Source organism: Thermobia domestica, chromosome 7 (genome assembly GCF_964235325.1).
Source record: "Thermobia domestica chromosome 7, izTheDome1.hap1.1, whole genome shotgun sequence".
Lineage (NCBI taxonomy): Eukaryota > Metazoa > Arthropoda > Insecta > Zygentoma > Lepismatidae > Thermobia > Thermobia domestica.
Genome location: NC_137460.1, coordinates 294,649,590 through 294,668,870, shown reverse-complemented (window position 1 = coordinate 294,668,870; position 19,281 = coordinate 294,649,590). Strand labels below are relative to the sequence as shown.

The 19,281-nt window shown below is 36.7% G+C and overlaps 1 protein-coding gene across 2 annotated transcripts in view; it reads left to right on the top strand.

Moving 5' to 3' along the window:
• Window positions 1-19,281, top strand: part of LOC145691062 (uncharacterized) — a 52,472-nt gene that overhangs the window by 22,012 nt on the left and 11,179 nt on the right. Inside the window, exon 4 of one of the 2 annotated variants that reach the window (XM_081766715.1) lies at window positions 15,028-15,796. The exons of the other annotated variant lie outside the window; for it this stretch is intronic. Coding sequence (XP_081622841.1) covers window positions 15,028-15,781 — 754 coding nt within the window. The 3' untranslated portion in view covers window positions 15,782-15,796. Of the gene's footprint in view, window positions 1-15,027; window positions 15,797-19,281 lie in introns of those variants that run through there. 2 annotated transcript variants of the gene reach the window in all.

Sequence of the window (19,281 nt, the reverse complement as noted above, 5' to 3'; positions counted from 1 at the left end):
AAATTAATTTTTATGAACATAACATGTTCTACAGCCGTTGTTTATAACGTCACTTTTATTAAACTGAATGTTCAAAATATATCGGAAAAATAGAGTATCTTACTAGCCCCTTAAGTTTGGAAGATGAAACTCGAAATATAAATTGATTATTAAATACATGTTGACACATGTTCTAGCGTTCTCGAAACTTTTGCTTCTAAACAGGAAAGTGGTCAATTTCTGTGTTTGTATTTTGAATTCCCATTTTGTATTCAGAAGATGACCAAAATCAAGTAACAGTTGAACCGAATAAAAATGAATATTTGGATATGAGCTTGGTAGACATTTGGGTCCACCTTAAATTTTATACTTTGATTGAAATGCATATCGTAAGGGAGCGACGGCTTTAAATATATTAAGTTGATTCGTAGCGTTTTAAATATAGGTTCGTTAAGTTCGTTTGTTTCGTGTTTTATTTGTGAAATGAAGTTAAAATTCAGTTAAAAACTTGACCAAGTCAAGCAGCTATTCAACAATGTAATCTCCGTCATTGTCAATAACTTCCTCCCAACATGGGGGTAGTTTGTGGATGCTCCGTCTGTAAAAATCTGTTGGTTTTGAGTTTAGGAACTCTTCAATCTAAGTTTGGAGAGCAGTTTCATCTTCGAAGTTGTGTCCTTCAATGTGATTGGAAATGGAGCGAGGTTGCTTGGTCACATTCCATCACACTAGGCAATTCTCTGGTTGTCTGGCGTAGGTTTTCGCGGACCAAACTTAGATGGTCTCTCTATGCGTCTTCGTCATGCAAATCAAACTGATTCGCTTTAAAACTAGAAAACCATTTCCTTGCTGTCCTTTCATCGACGGCATTATTTCGGTACACTTTACACATGTTCGTAACTGAATTTGCTGCATATGAACTTCGGTTGAAATCGTACAGCAGAATATGTGGGAAATATTCTTTTTTCCCGACTTGACGCTCCATCTTCAACAGCGAAGAAATAACAATCGTTTGTAACAATCTCGCTGACAACTCATATTCCACAAGACAACACTCCAAAATAAACAGTGACAATGTAAAAACGGTAAACAAATGAACAGCAATACAGTGTTGCCAAGTCAAATCAGAACGCTACGGAATTATGCCTCAACCCTTAGCTTTCAAATGTTCTCCATACACCTTCCCTTTTCTTGCGAACTAGCATTTAAACTAGTAAAAATATGTATATAAGAAAAGTATGGAGAGTCACTCTTCTGAGAGCAGACTGGGTAGCATAGTTGTTAACGCATCGGCACGGTAAGCCGAAGGTCCCGGATTCGAGTCTCGATTCAGTCGTGCACTTTTACACTCTTTGTATACAGTATTATTGAATTCGCACCTACAGAAGATTTGGTTTGTTTCTGAACATGGACACTGGATTAACCAAGCACAACAGCTACTCAGTCTCTCACTCTAGGAAGAATATAAAACGGAAATGACGTTAAACGAGACGTCTTACAGCGCGACGTTGCCACTTATTATGAGTAGAAGGCAACCGATTTGAGAAAATAAAAAAAGGAGGAACGTAAACCAAACAGCGCAGTGGTAAGCGACTCAATAATAATAATAATACCACGTTCCAGTGGAGAAAAGGGACGAAATCCAGAAAAAAATATTTTTTTTTTTACTCAAAAACTTCTAAAAAAAAGGCATTAAAAACTTTAGTGAACAATAAAAAGAAGTAACTTCATACAAAGCAAAAACAATAACTGTCCTTAACACGGAAGAGAATTCTTTGCAAAACTATTAACAGCCACTGCACAGAAAATTTAACAGTCTTTGAGTGACGTCACAGTAAAAAAAAAAAAAAGTTATTTGACAGAAATACATCTGAGCGTCCTCATTACAAGACGGTTGGAAAGCGATGACCGAGTTTAGAGATATTAAAATAATATTTTGGGCAAAGTGGAATAGGCTACAGGGCTATGACGTAAGGGATGTACCGAATTAAATCTGCCATTTTTAAATTGATGTAGTACCTTTATTACGTATTGTTTAAGTTTCTGTTTTACATTTATTGAGAGTAAGTACATTGACTTAAAGTATGCTCAAAGAAACAATGCAAAGAGTTCATGGATTGTATTCATAGCGCAGCTTCTTGCGGATTCCCTTCATGAGGATTTCGACAGACACTTTCTTGATCGCCCTGGCAGCAGCAATCCACTTTCGCTGAAACTCCTGAATGGTTTTCGTAACCTCATCTGTCTTCCTCAAAACGCCTTTCTCTTGCGCCCAATAACGCTCGATAGCCCGGCACTGCGGGACGTTAGGTGGGTTCGTGTCTTTTTTCTTTTTTTTTCTTTTCTTTTTCTTTTTTGACAAATTCGATCCCGTTGTTCTTCATGAACTCTATCGTCGCTTTGGCGTAGTGGGCTGGGACGAGATCAGGCCAGAATATAGTGGGGACATCGTGCTTTCGAATTAGTGGCAGCAATCGCTTCTGTAAGCACTCTTGGACATAGACCTGTGCGTTCACCGTACCCTTCGTGACAAAAACTAAATTCCTTTCTCCGCACTCGCAGATCGCCTGCCACACAAGATATTTCTCGTCGAATTTCCGCACTGCGACCGTTGTTTCGGATCGTGGGAGATGCTGTCAAAGTGAGACAGTATAGAATTGTTGGCCAGGAAGCGCTGAAAAGTCGGCCTTGACGTAGGTTTCGTCGTCCATAATGTGGCGATTTTCGCATCCCTGACGCTTGTGTTGCACTTCCTGGAAACATCCCTGACCGAAGCACTAGGGTTCTTCTTTATGGTACTCACGATCCTTTTGTAAAGTTGAGAGTCACATGGGCCGTAAGGATTTCGATTGTGTGGCTGTCTTTCGATCGACTGAGTAGTAATGTACTGTATCAGTATGGTTTGGACAGTTCTGCGCGGCATTTTCAGGTCCTTCGCAATCAAACTCCACAGGCGACTCGTTGACGGCGATCTCCTTCATTCATTGCTGTATCTGTACCCTGCAACATAAAACAATGAAACGTATATCAATTTCTAAGTTAATGTACGTGCTATCAATACATGTAAAACATAAAACTTGTACAATGCGTAATAAAGGTACTACATCAATTTAAAAATGGCAGATTTAATTCGGTACATGCCTCAGTTGGATCTAAGTTACGGTTTGTAATGTGAATGAGAATTGAGATGGTTTATAACGACTTGTTTTGGTTCATTCTGGAAGCAGTACGATTCAGACCTATGCGTGAGCAAGATCTCGCCGCACAGTCTATTGTGTTTGTAACCCGCGAAGACACATCTGTGGTCCGTAGGGCAAGTAAATAATTAGCTCCGAGATTTATCTCACTTAGCTGAATTAACTTACGGCCAAAGTGTACTTGTGTTTAAGTAACTTTGTGTAATTGCGAATTTTACTCGTCGTTACATTTTGTTTTATAGTGTAGGAATGGTAGTAATTATGTAAGTACAATAAGTCATATATTACAAGTATGCATAACTGATTAATTAAGATAGTGCAAGATAGAGTTAACTAGGTCTCATTACGACGTTGGCCAGGTGTATTCTGGAGTAGAAAGGGAGCTTAATATCGCTTTCTCTCGAAATTGTTCTTCATGGCGAATGACTCTTTGGGTACACTTGAAATTACACTCTATAATACTTATGTTACATATTAATGCTGTCAATCAAGGTTGGAATGTTTCATATTTTGGACAGCACGGTTCTCGAACCCAGGATCTTTGATACTTTATACTATCTTTGTTATAATCCTTTGTAATTAACTCAGAAAAAAAATTACTACAATAAAAGGAATAGGAAGTTCCAATTAATTTCTTTCATTTAATGGCTAATTGGTAACAGTGAATACCTAGGTTATTTCTTAACTATGTTCTAAATGTACATAAAACAACTGAAATCATTTCTAAACATTCTAGATGTACAAATGTATGTAGAAATAATAATAGAAGAGGGAGTGTAATTACTTACCATACGTAATCCACTCCTGGAGGCAAGAATCACCCAAATCTTTGCTCCAGACAAGTTCAGTGGGAGAGAGTTCGCAATGATAAGGGGGAGACGTCCGGCTTCCTTTGCAATGCAATCTATTCTCTAGGAGACTTCTATGTGAGAAACAACTTTATTTAACATTTCAATTACTTAAAATTTGTTCCAGCTTGAATCACATTCAACACCTTCATTAGTTAACCATTCTACAATTTCTTTTTTATTACATGATTACTGAGCGTGTGGGAACAATCACGAAATTTGGTGGTACATTCGGAAGTTTTTCTTGGAAATGTGGTTCATATTTTGCTCCATCTAATTCTCCGTGATAATCTGTTTTTGTGCCGCGAAAAACGAGGTCAACTCCAGGAATTAACCCCTCTGTCATGGCATGAATCACTATTACTCTCTCCCCTTTCCAGAGGTGCCTTGACGCCTAAGGGCAAACCCTCTCTCCAGCTTCACTGGCTGGTTTTGAAAATATGAATACACATTTAATAAAATGGCTTTTTCACCAGTAGAAAGAGGTTTCCCTTTCTTTCTTTGCTTCTCATAACAATGTGGGAATTTTCAGCCACTGTCTCAGAAAATAGCACTATAGCAGTGAAACACAAAATTAACTAATAACAACACTAATAATAACACACAAATAACGTACGGAATAACTATAACAAGAAAATAACAAAATAAAACAAAACGGAAGAAACACGCACAACAAAATTCACTGAACTACCACAGAACACAATGAATCAAAACTGTCATCCCGCTTCTGCCGACGTGGCAACAACTGAGCTCATGTTGCCAAACGTACCTTATCGTAAGAAGTTTAACTGATAAAAAATGAGTTTGGATACCCCTATTGGTATTCTAACAGTCACTCTTACTTTCTTTGTGTATTTACTGCAAAAGTAGCGACATTTTAAAAAGTTCTTCGATAGACTGATATTTGAGTGATCGTAAATCTTACAATCTTACTTGTGTCATGCTTGTTCTTTTGTCGTCGGCTACAGATAGTGTTGTAGGTACTTATATCAGCTAAACGTACCAGCTACGCTGGACACACGAACAATTATAAACTGTTGCGCAAGTTAACTCTAAAGTTTAATTTGTTTTTACCTCAATTTTCAAAAACATTTTAAATTCTGTCACTAACCGAATTCACCAAAACCATTTTTGGTTTTAAACCGGCTCGTTTTTCTATGAAAAAAATGGTTCGGTTTTCTATTAAAAATCGACTTCAGTTACAAACGTAACAGTTTTCTCTGAAAATCGGAACTGTTTTTTTTTAATCTTCCCGGTTTTTGAAAAATCTCTGTCGGTTCTTTTAAAAACCGAAAAAACCGTTATTTCTTTTTGCACCAGTAGTATGGAATACAACATAGAGCAGTGGGTAGTCCGGGAACCCACCCCCGTTAACGTCGTTTTAAGCTTTTTTTTTTCTTTTACAAATTTTAGCCCTTATATTCCCTCACCGCTGCAATGACTTATTCAAGGAAATTTTGTTTTGCTTAAAGACTTTCAATAGAGAAAGGGCAAGCGCATTTAAACAGGTTTTACATCACAAATAACAATAAAATACATAAAAATACAGTGTACTGAAAATAAGAATAGCATAGGCTATTAACTTTGAAAGTTTTAAAATTGGCTAGGTATAACTTTGACAAAAATAATAATGCAGGAATTAAAAAGAAAAAAAAAAACTTTCGGGTGTGTATAGAATCTGATCCTCCCTGGCCACACTACTGCTACAAAAATTAATATACTTTAATTTTTTGTTATATTATACCTTTCGTAAACCTCTCGTGAGGAAGGAATCTCATAAATTGTGGATTCAATTAAGAAAAATCAGGACATAAATAAATTTACGAAACAATCCGAGTAAATTTTGAGATAAGACAAGAATCAATCCTTCGATAATCGAGACGAGAAATAAGTCTTCTGTAATCGAGACGAGACGAGGAAACCTGTCGTCTTGTGAGTCAATCTATTTGGACAGATTGCAGATTGTCAGTGTTCATCTAGCGACCCCGAAGACTCAGTTCTACACTAAGTTTAGTGAGTTCGGACATTTTAATTTTGAGCCCCACCGTGTGGATGGAGGCTAAGCATAGACTTGAACAGCTTTGGGAGAGTTACAGTGAAACCTGTCTTTCTTGGCCACCATTGGTTCCATCGAAAAGTGGCCAACTTAGACAGGTGGCCACCTTACAGAAAATAAGTGTGATTGATGTATTTTTAGAATAGGATTTCTAGTATTACTTGATTGTAAAATTTTAATAAGCAATGGCATGACAGCTACTTTTAAATAATGTCTGTAGAGTAATCATAACAATATATAATACTAGAAAAAAATACTACAGTACGTTTAATACACACAATTCATTCAACTTTCTACGTTTTCAATCCATTAACTCACACGTCCCCTTCCACCGAATACACACACATCAAAATAAAAAATCGCTCTTTTGCTGTCTGTAGGGTAAGAAACTTCCATCTGAACTGATTAAACATTAACAAATATTTTCTCTAAATGCTCTTCGAAAAATAGCGAATCAGTTATTAATAACAAATTTATTCATGGTGGTTCATTCTAGACGAATTTCTTTTATTCTTTTTGGCACATATGCACATTCTAATTTTGTATTTAACTACTTCGTGTTAATGAGCTACAAGTGTTTCCCTCAAAGCAAAAGATGTTTTGAGAAAATATTCAGGGAATTCATATCTCAAAACTCCCCCTACTTTTCGACAAGTCGTCAGGTGCCAATATTTTACAATTAAGATTGTTAGCTTTAACCTTGAGAATTTTCCGGAATTACTAAAGCTCCCCACTGATTAAAGGATCCGATATAGCTAATGGTTTTACCAAAACAGATAGGGTAAACAAATACGTAAAACCTGAATTCCTGTACGTGCTTTTTCTTATTCACATTTTCTTTCACCATCCCTTTATCAGGATAGTGTAATGGGAATTGACCTCCAAGAACAAATCGTGGGAATCCATGCTGCTTTGTCTGCAGTCCAAATACAGAACATCTGCCTCTCATATGGAAATACGAAAGGGTTAATAAAAAAAATGAGGAAACGGTATTTTGCGTGACCAAGATACGCAAGTAAATTTATCATTATCATCATTGGATAAACATTGCTTCAATGTGGCCAACTTCTAAGATAGATAGGTGGCCAACTTACAGAGTAATAACGAATGTCTTATGGGAAAATGCAGGTTCAAGACGAACCAGGCCAAGATAAGCAGGTGGCCAAGTTGACAGGTTTTACTGTAGTAGTCATCTGAGTGACCCCCAAACTATGGATTCGACACTAATATCAATCGTTTTCGATTATTTTTACATATCAACCCACTACCAACTCGTCATATACTAAAAGCGTGCCCTCCCACTAGAAAGGGAATCAATACGTACGGTAGGAACTTTTACTTAGGGGGATGTTCAAAATAAAAGGAGGTGTATTCACAAAGCAATATATTTTGTAACTCAACTATTAGTGATAATAACTGGTTTAGTCTCCTCCCTCTCAACCTTCATTTATACCTATCAATTTGCTAAAAATATAAATAAATAAAATAATAATAAAACGCTGTAATTATTTCTCGGAAGGGACTGCGGCGTCTAGAAGAGAAGGATTAAGCATGTCTATTTTGTTATTTGTCTTTATCGAAACTCCGAAACAATGAAATTATGTGTTTTACAAAACCAAACATGAGAATGTGTTTACTTCGTATTTTGAAAGGAAAGAAATAAATCAGCAAACCTAACATTTTTTTTAAAAATTGATGCAATAAACATATGATACTAATTGATAGAATTGGATTTGAAAATAGAATTCGATTCCTTTCCTATCCAGGAATGTGTGTAAGAAAATTGAATGTTAGAAGGTCTAAAATCTGAAGGGAATTATCAAAAACGCTAAAATTGGTAGGCTGTCTGCTTATTTTATTTTTTTTAAATGTTGAATTTCAGCTTTCTAAGTTGAGCGGCTGGTGAGATACTCAGTTTTTTTGCAAAAATTCGTACTCCTCCCTACTCCTCCTTGGTATATTATTATAATCAATGTGATATGATAACATCTCAATTGGAAGGGACAATAGTCTTTCATCCTTTCTGACAGAAAAGTGCACTTTTTGGTACTGGCTACACTGGTTTCACGCGTTTTATGTACTTTCGTTTTATAATCTTACTAGGTTGAAACAGAGAGTAGGTTGTAGTACAATCCACGTGGTCTGAGTGAAAGAAAGCTGAAGAGTTTGTGTATGTTCTTGGAGCGAAGTTGGTAACGTAGTGGTTAACGTACGGTAACTGTACACCGAAGATCTCGGGTTCGAGTCCCAATCCAGTTGTGCACTGCTTCACTCTTTTTGCATTATTCAATTCACACCTGCAGAGCATTTAGTTAGGGATTAGGATTTAGATTTCTGTTCTTTCGACATCTATGGCCATTAGGGTGGAGTGAAAAGAGGCCAAAGAAGTTTTTTTCGAAATTCGATTTTGGATAGGGGGCAAAAGTTGCATCATATTATAGTACTTTACCATGGAAAATTTCAATTCTCTAAAATAATTTTTAGCCGGGGCGCAATGGGCCTTAAGTTTGAAAGATTATGCAAATAAGTGAAAAGAGGCCATTTTTTTTTTTTTAATTAAAGTCAAATTTGGATATGTTGCAAAAGATGCATCATATCGTAGTACTTTACCATGGAAAATTTCAATTCTCTAAAATATTTTTAGCCGGGGCTCCACTGCCTTAAGTTTCGTAGATTTTGTAAATAAATACATGTTTGTTGTGTATTTGTGTAATTATTAGACAGCTCTTCGCTTGAAGTAGACTGTAATTTGAGGGTGTTAAGATTCGTTGTAGTGACGAGATGAATTTCTAAAGCTACCGAAGTTCATATTCTATGTTACAGGCTACATCAACCCAAAATTCACCACTAAGAGGTGGCTGCCGTCGAGTTCAATCCCACCCACCCGCCAACATTAGATTGAATTTTTCATAAGCAGCGTTCACGTCTTCCTGCAAAATACTGCGACTGTCTCAAAAGTAGGCATGTATTTTCTCGAGTCAATTTTGGAACGAATAAAGAAATCGCTCTCTCGTGCCCCAGATACTGAAAGAAGTTTCACTAATTAATTTCACTAATCTTTCCACTACTTGCGTATGACATTTGAACTCAGAGATATCATCACATGTATTTTCAGAAGCGCGAATTTCTTGCAATTTTTCGTGTGTCTCATCAGTCAGTATTAGCGTTCTATTATATTACACTCATTCCAGTTTATCATTTCTGTGTAATTATTAGTCTTGAAGTTTAATACTGGTACTTCGAAGGAACGAATTTCAGAAGGTTTACACTGCTTTCTGGATTGAAATATTTTATCAGCAGCAACGATTCGTGTAGTTGATGTGTCGACACCAATCATGGCAATGAGAATGTTTTAAGGATTCGCATAGAATGCATTTCTGGAAATTACTTTATGACTGGAGTCTTGTATGGTTCTTGCAAACATCGCGAAAGTGTTATGGTCAGGAACAAATGTTTAGCTCCGTATTTGACAAAAGGTTTCAGTTTAATGTTGAACCACACTTTTACCACGAACTTTGATAGAGTTTTGAGCTCCTCTGAAGAATTTGGCATTGATATATACACCTATAGACGCAAAAGTCTGTAAGCCACTGTTAACCATCGAACATGCCCAAGTTTCCCAGGTTTCTTAATCTGCTAGGCTTTTATCAGTCTAATCTTATGACAGGTTGGAGTATTTCACACAAGTACCTCTGATCATAACTGAGAACACGCACATTTAGGAGTGTAGGAGGTTCTGAAGAAATCTTTTCGAATCCGTATACTGAATTTGTTTCACAATTCACTAATGATCTACCAATAGAGCCAGAGAAAGTGAAGGGCCAGTACTTATACCGTCGATTTCTTTTAGTAAATGACGACGTTTCTTTTAGTAAAAGACCGACACACAAACTCAGTCGCGAATACACAATATTTTGATACACAAGGGCACATAATACATCAAGTAAAACAACAGTTATTTACGCGCATATGCTTATTAACTACAGTAAATAATCTATAATACCAGATACTATATTATTTAATATGAATATATTAAGTGTTATAACATTTAAGTAAACAAATTAATATGTCTTGACATGCACTTCCAAAAACCTTTCAAAACCCTGGGAGGCAACATCCCCTTTGCCCCTTCCCCGCTGCAGGCAACCATGCTTCCTAAAATCTATCTCAGACAAGTTGATAGGAACTTCTATCCCCACCACCTACCTGCTAGCTGGCTACGGTTTGAGACGGGGGTTCTGTTGCTGTTCTCTTTAGCAATACAAGCCCCCATTCGCTGCTATGTAGATATTTTTAAAAAACAGTGTGTAAACAACGAATTGAAACTCTCATGTTATAGTGTACGTACTTCTTGGTTCTTAACACATTAAACGGAATAACCAAAACGGGTTAACAAGTAACTGTCAACTCAATTTTAGTATGCTCATTATTTTAAACGGCGGGGGTGTGCAGAAGCGTTGGAATAGCTGACTATGTCTGCTACTCGAGTGCGCATTACAACTGATGGCAGTGTTGGACCTTGCACACAATTTATTGTGTCGGCACAATGATTTTATCAGGTTTCTTTTTTGTTAATACACCAATATATGCATAAAAAAATGAAAGGACATATTTAGTTAACGTCTCGCACGCATGCCATATAGATTAAAGGAGACTATGATTATTGAAAATGAATGATAAGGAAGTATTGATAGAAGATTAAATTTGGCCTCCCGTCGGATTCTGTACAGAGTTGCTTGTCCCACCCCTGTCTGTTTTGCAGTCATGTCGGCCAATTGTTCTACATTTAAATAAGGATGATGTTCTCTCAAAGAATTAAGCACATTCAAAACGCAGTGCCTCTCACCACTTCTCAAAGCTTTTCCGCGTTTATGTTTTATCACGGAACTGGAAGACATTCTGGAATCTTGCTTAACACACACACACACTAAAAGCACGTTACACATAAATAAATATATTTTGTATGTATTACACATATATCCACTAATATACTCCCTACTATATACAAGCACTACAGTATTTTCACACACTACAAAGTTCACATACGCTAAATTCATACAATCTTCACAGCGATATTCCACGTATTCGATGTCCAATCGAATATACAACTATTTTTGTTTCTTTCTTTACAGTGGGAACATATTTTATTTCTATGTCAACCATTCCTCATAGCTCTCTCCCCCCTTCTAACACCAAATAAAAGAATCAGCATAAATTTGGTTTATAAATAACTGTTGTTATACTTTTTTTTAAATGGTCAAATCAATATTTATTAGTCCTATAAAATACATAAACAATGCTATATCCTTTTCTTAAACTAACCATATTAATTGAAGTTGTCCAGCAATGGAACAGCAAACTCCCTCACATTGACAGAAAGCGCGCGCGTAGTGGAGTGGAAAATTTAGATTTTAAACAATACTGAATGTCTCAAACGTTTCCTTCCCTGTCAGAGGTGGTATACCTGCTTTCCCCTCTTGCGGCGAGAAAGAGGAGGAGAGTAGGGGAGTTTTCTTGTTTTCCTATCAACTAGTTTGAGATAGGGTTTAGTGTTCTGTGTCTATATTTATATGCTGCTTCAAAGATTCAGGAGAGAGAAAATGCATCTTGGTAATGTATCAGAAGTCCATGCCATTTCATTTTCAATCTCCCGCTCTTCGGTTTGTTTCTTAATTTGTTAGCTCGAGGTTTACTATAAACTTTTTAGTCTGTTAGTTGGCAACATTTACACACTGCCGTCTGCGTCGTTTACAAGAGCTGCAAAGCTTCGTGAAAAAACGAATAGTAGAGTATAATACTCTTTGGCTGAAAGCTTCACCGTAAGGTCGCTTTTTGACTTTCCTTCCTTCTCTTTTCTTGAATTTCTTTGTCCAAGTAATATAAATAATAATGAATATCATTTTTTACTTACCACGCAGCGACACAACTAGTCTAGTTATCGTCCGGAGCAAGAACTCGCCTTAGCGCCCCCCTCCCCCCCGACCAATCAAATCAAAAGGCTCCGCAACTATATCTGATATTGGCATCAGACAGTAGTTCTCCTATTCCATTCTTTCTTCAAGTGATAAAGCTTGATTTCAGAATTGTAGTACATATTTTAATTTTTAGTACGAGATAAAACACTAAACTACTTTGTAACTGATTGACAAATAATCTGAGAGTAGCATGCTTGACACATTCTTACAGTCTTAACGAAATAACTGCAAATCGCAATGTTTTCGGAATTATATTGGGATGTGGATATGTGTAGAATGAATCAACATCTTTTGCTTTTGAATAGAATATTTAATTATGAAAAACAATGAAGCTGTTGTCTCGAGTATTATACTCAGACATTTTACAAATCTCTTAAATCGATGTAAGTTAAATGAAAACACAAACAGCTGGAACTAAAACTTAACCTTACGGCCTCTTTTGGATGCAAAGGTTTCACAATGTCCTCAAAAGATAGCTTTGAAGCTAACTTATGCTCTATGGATATGATCCTAAGGTTGGTGAGTCGTTGTTATCCTGTTAAGTTTCTGAGGTATTTTTTTATGATATTTAGTTTGCTAAAAGTCCTTTGCTTGCTTTATAGTGAAAATAACTATATGTCCAGTTTTGCGGCCTCCAATTCGACGCCCGGGGCACAAGCCCCGTTCCCCCTAGTTACGTCACTGTCACCACCAACCAAACTATTGTACTATTAACAATACTGCCAAAAGTTCATTGTAGGATATCAGAAGTCTTATTAAATAGCAAAAAGCTTCTTTATGACAGACTCGCAAGATGCTTATAGTTGATCACTTTTCGTCTTATTATTCCCAAATTTCAGGACCATTGCGCCCCGGCTAAAAATAATTTTAGAGAATTAAAGATTCATGTTGTTATCTACTGACAAAGGATGCATCTTTTGCCCTCTATCCACAATATAAATCTACTTTCAGCGAACATTTGCTAAATGGGTACATAGTAAACGGAAATTGATTTGCAAAATATCAGATTTAAAGCCCGTTGCGCCCCGGCTAAAAATTATTTTAGAGAATTGAAATTTTCTATGGTAAAGTACTACGATATGATGCAACTTTTGCCCCCCTATCCAAATTCGAATTAAAAAAAAAAAAATCGCTCCACCTTAATGGCCATGTTAGTCCATCACATATGAGGGATGATGTCTTTTGGCAATCACACTATCTGAGGAAAGAAGCGGTTAGGGACCTGTATGATAGGTACGATCCCGGCATTTGCCTGGTGTAAATGAAGAAAACATCACTCGGGATGACTGGGCAGAAAAAGCTTTTACACTTTTTCGACCGTGTGTCCCTACCGGGATGCAGAGAATTTAGTGTGTAGAAATAAATTTAAATCGGTTGTTTCCTCCTTTCTATTGAGACATAAACTATATTCTTGTGTATAGTGATGATTTTCATAATAAGTAACGCCCACGTAAAGAAAAATCACAAGTTGTTGTGCGTTATTAGCTATGTTTTTTTTTTTTTTTTTTTTTTTTAATGCTTACGCTTCGAAAATACTGACTTATATTGGTGGGCAGTAAATTCAGTTTTCATTATTACTCTGTTATTATTTTAAGTAAGAGACTTGTTAGAACTTAAATTAATCTAAATTTTCACTGAATTTAATATTAGTATGATATATGAAATTAAGCTAATTTATACTGCAGTTGTTTTGTGTTGGTGGTGTGAGGATGTATTTTTGTCGTTCCCATTGATCAGTCGAATAGACAAAGCCTTTGCGGTTTGCATAGACGTACGTAGCAAAAAATGAGGTGTTAAAGTAACAGAAAATGACTACCACTTCAGCGTGTTAGTTGTGTGTTAGTAACAGTTCTACCATCTGTTTTCCTTATTTCTTAGCACATAGAAACAATAGATACTAACAGTAGATGACACTATTTATGCAACTGTTATCAAACCATTCAAAGGTTTACAAAACTATTTTCGTGACAGATTATAGAAACAATAGTACGTTATTCGTTACTTGACATAAATGCCAAATATACTGCGTAAAGCTTTGCTCATAGCAAACAATAAAATCCAATGTAAATTGTCGAGGCCAGTTACTAATGATTTCTGATATGTTCCGAAGGGGATGTCCTTGGTGTTAGATTAACACACAAGTAACAGGCTAAAGTGGTAGTCATTTTGTGTTATTTTAACACCTCGTTTTTTGCTGTGTAGGAAGACTGGAAGACGAAAATTACGAATCAGGGACGTTTGAAGAAGAATCATAAAATTCACAAATCTCTCGAACAACTTGTGTGGCTTTGGCACCTCGATTAAACCCAAAGAGCAGCAGGTGTCAAAAATGCTCTTTTCTGTCGACTTGACAGTCCATTTTAATGACCTGAAAAGAACAGAAAATATATCAGCATACAAAATCTGAACACATTATATTGTAGAACAAATAATGCCCTATTGAATAACATAACACGCATTGCCACAACATTTTATTTTTCATGCAAAATTTTCACTGAAAAAAAAAAAGCAAACACTTATGGGCCGACCCATTAGTTTTTTGTCCCACGACTTTACTTGTAGCTATTTAGGCTAAAGGAGGCCGACAATTACTGAAAGTAAATGAAGGTAAAATGATTAGAGTGAGGATATGGAAAACACGGGAGTACCTCGACAAAAACCACAGACACAATGCTGTGCAGCACAAATTCACATCGCTTCAGGTTCAACTAGGGACTTCTTGGTTGAGATGAGTGTTCTGCCAGTGCGTCCCCGCAAACCCGGATTCAGAAACAGACGATCAAGAGTTGCGGAAATGCTAAAAGATTAACCTATAGGCAAAAGCGTGGTTGTTTTATCTGACGGAACTTATTTGTTTCTGAATAATTTCAAGAAAATACACCCTCTGCACAACCTGTTAGCTTACAAGCGATCTTTTTATTATGCTAGTACCAATAGTAAAGTGTTTTCTTCTAATTCCTGAATACTTGCAGGGCACTACATTACGTGATCCATCCTCGTTCAGAAGGAAATGACACATCAAGTATACCTCATACAGTTAACACAGCGACTTACAAGTGCGTGGATTGTAAGGCATGTTTTGTGAGTAGATTTAAATATCTGAACCATAAACATTTCGTGTGCAATGAATGCGGGAAATTTTTCTTTAAGAAGTTCCGTTTGGAGTCTCATTTGAAGACTCATCTCAACATGAGAGAATACGTGTGCGGTTTGTGTGGAGTGTCGTTCGTAGAGAAACAGAATCTGGTAAAACACGAGTTAACCCATTCAACAGTCAAAACCATTCAGTGTCCACAGTGTGGGAAGGCGTTCGCATCTGACGTTCTGTTGGACGTCCATTTACGAGGACACGAGAGGACGATGAACAAGAAGTATCGCTTCGTGTGTTCTGTTTGTGAGAAACCGTTCTATATGAAATCGCATCTGAACGCCCACTCAAAGACTCACACGAGGGAGAAGAATTATCTGTGTTTCATATGCGGCCAAGCCTTTTCAGCGACTGTCACTATGAACTGTCACTTGAAGACTGTGCATTCGGACGATCGGCCGTTCACTTGTGAAGTTTGTTCAAAGGCTTTCAAGAAAAAGACTACTTTAGCTACGCACATGCGCATTCACTTAGACGATCGCCCGTTTAAATGCACAGAATGTGATAAGAGTTTTAAATACAAAAGAGTTTGTCAGGATCACATGAAAATACATTTTAAAGTTATTAATAAAATATGATTTTCCGCTGTCTTACTTGTCACTTTCTTTTCCACTTTTTTCTCATTGAGACCTGAGTCAAAAATTAATACTCTTTTCTTCCAAACAGTTGAGAAACTCGTGGATAAGAAGTACTATGAAAGATATTAAAGTGGTTGTACTTTCCTATTTTTAATCGGAAATAATTATATACAGAGTGTTTCAAAACAACATCGATAACGTTCGAGAAATGATTCCTGACACCAAGATAAGACAAAAAAGTATAGACCAACGTGGGTGCACTAATGCTTCCTTTCGGAGCTATAGGCTGCCTAAAACATGAAAAAATGAACATTGTCGGTGTTGTTTTAAAACACCTTTTATCAGTAATATTTTAACAGAATTCATGCTGCATTTTTGTCAAAACACTCTCTTTAAGATCAATCTCAGCTGCTGAAAGGGTTTTAACTAGGTTTAGGATTTCCAAGTGCACATTTGTTTCATTTTAGAGCGAAAACTAGTTACTTCGAATGTTGCTTCCAGTTGAAAATAGAGGTAATTTTCGACCACGTTTCAGTCCTTTTGGGGAGCACTTTACTCCTTTCATCTATTCCAGTTCCGGGGCCGTGGTGGCTCAGTGGTAGAGCGCCTTTGGTGCCTGAGGTCCTTGGTTCGATCCCAGCTCGCACTAAGTGAGCTTATTGGTGGAAGAACACCGTGTGCTTGGGTTTTCTCGGGGATCTCCCGTTTCCTCCCACTTTCTTCATTCCACCATTTCATTCATTTCTCATCATCACCGTCTCCTTTTGCCTAGCCGGCATAACTATGAAACGTAAAACTTAGATTTCATTTCATTTCTATTGCAGTTCCCTTTCTTTTCCTTTCGTCTTCTTTTATTGCTACTTTTTAAAATTTCGTTCCAAATTTCCTAGTCGTCGTGGAGTGAATGGATGAGAATTTTGACAGAATCAAGGAGTATTTGTTTTCCCTGGGTCCAGACGATGAAGATGCCGTTTCTGAAATACATAAAATTTTTTAGTCAGAGAAGTTTCGCGATTGCAAACAGAACTGTTTTATATCTATGGTTACAAATATGTAATGGCTGCAATTAAAAAACAGAGAAAAACAACGTTTAGAAATGGGACGATGTGTTATCAGCTTCCGTTAGGCAGCAATTAAAAGAGCTTTGCCAAAGAAGTGCTTGCGGTTAATCTTCAGCAGAACCCGAATGTTATTGAATTTGCAGCATCTACAGAACTTCCATTCGGGTGAACATGAAGGCTGCTTTATTGGTCTTTGTGGATGCAGAAAGGATCTTTAGCTATCTCCAGATAGAAACGTGTTTACGTTTGACGTCGTTAGAGGTAGACAAAGAGAGAGGGAGAATAGGTAGTTTGTATTAAGCTGTTTTCTATTACACTTGAGGGGAAATATCACATTTTTGCTCTTTTGTGACCGTCGTTTAGTACCTTTTCCCTGCCTTTCCTCCTATGAAGACCTCCCGTAAAAGTTCTAACACTGGCTATAACTCAGCGGCCAGCAATATTTCGCCTCATACGTTCCTGAAGTGGACCAAAAGTTAAACAAAATGATTTGGGTAAATGATGCTGCGATGTGTCAAAGTTTCTTCTTTAACTCCTAGACAGTTGCATTTTCTAATACCTTCGTCATTACCATTTAAGAAGTTTTTAAGGTTGTTTCAAAACAAAATGAAATAAAATGTTTTAGTTTAATGTCTCGCGATCATGTCTTTCAGGCTAAGGGCACGGATGATTAAGGGAAGTGAATTATGATGAAATATTTGGTACAATGAGAATATGGGACGAAACAGGAGTACCCCCCCGAAAAAATCTACGGACATGTCCACCACAAACTTGCTTGGCCGGGGATAAACGAGGGCCCACGCACCAGAGATAAGCGCTCTATCACTGAGCCACCGTGCTAAATTGTTTCAAAAGAGTGAGTCAGTAATGTATGTACTTCAGCAAGAAGATGTACTCTTGTCGGGAGTTTGTTAGGTCGCTTCGTAAAGGCTTTCAGTTTAGTTCAAAGTCTGTTGAAAATCTGATTCAGACAAAATTTCCAAGTTCATTTCAAGAGTTAAATATTACTGAAGATAAGATCAAAAACAAGGAACAATCTGGAAAATAACGAAAACTGAAATTCAGTCTATTTTCTTGCATCGAATAAGGTTTTCTTAGAAAATCATAGAACATACTTTTTAAGAACTACCATTGACCTCTCATGTTCTAAAACCCAGTTTAAGTTATGATAACTTATAGGTGGCTCAGATGGGCAAGTGCTGTAGCCTAAATGGAAGAAGGTAGGAAGAGTTTCAAAGTTCTAACTGGAATTGCAATCGAAAAACGACTATTAGGAAGACCTACGAGCACATGGGAGGACAATATTAAGATGGATCTTGCAGAAATAGGAATACAAAGTAGAAACTGGATTCAGTTGGCTAAGGATAGAAGTCAATGGAGAGCTTTTGTGAACGCAACATTGAACCTTCGGGTTCCATAGGCCATACAGTTAGTTAATTAGTTATGTGAAACATTGTCTTCTGCATCCATTACTTCACTAAGATTAGTACAAGATACTCCATAGAGAACAAATCCGAGATCTTTTCTTCCTGAAAAATTAAAGAATTATGTAGAAATCTTCAAAAAAAAAAAAAAAAAAAAAAAAAAAAAAAAAAAAAAAAAAAAAAAAACTTTTGGGCAAACATAACAACAACAAATAAACATTGTATAAATTAGACTTACCCCACAGTTATTAAGAATAGAAGATCCAGGTTTATAAGTGTGTAGAAACGATTTATATTAATGATCGTATTTTGTTATCAAAATTTTCTACCTTTTAATTATTAAAAGTGGCTTGAATTTCTGCGAATCAGTAAACTAAGTTTTTTCCTATTATATAGGATGAATCCAGCGGCGTCTCTTGAGGAAAGACACATCATAAAAAATTTAAATTTTCTAGCTACAAACTAATGCATGAAAATGTATGCATAATATAGGAAACCACGTACATTAAATACCAGAAATACCAGATGTAATATAGTAACCATGGAGATGCCCCCCTAGAAAATTTTCTTTGGGCGCCCCTGAAACTAAGGGAACAAAGCTTACCTAATGTAGCAATTCTTGTGGTTAAATCTTCTCTTAGACTGTAATTTAAGTTTTTACCGATATGACTGCTCAAGAATCGTCAGTGGATAATAGACAGTGCTTTTTCCACGCTTTACCCTCTCCGCTGATCTAGTGACTAGCGCGAATGCCTTTGGCACATGGTCTGAGGTTTTATTCCCGGTGGAAGGGTACAAAATGTAATTTCACAAATATGTACTATCATTAATCATCCGTCTCGTTCAGGCTAAGTGACATTAAACTAAATCATGCATGCGCACTTCGTTTCTCGCATATGTCATGAAGATTCTCTTATAGCAGGGTTCATAGTGCTCTGGTCTCTTGTAAATAGTTGAAAAGTGACCAAAAATACACGAAAAAGTGACCAAAAGCACACGAAAAAGTGATCATGCC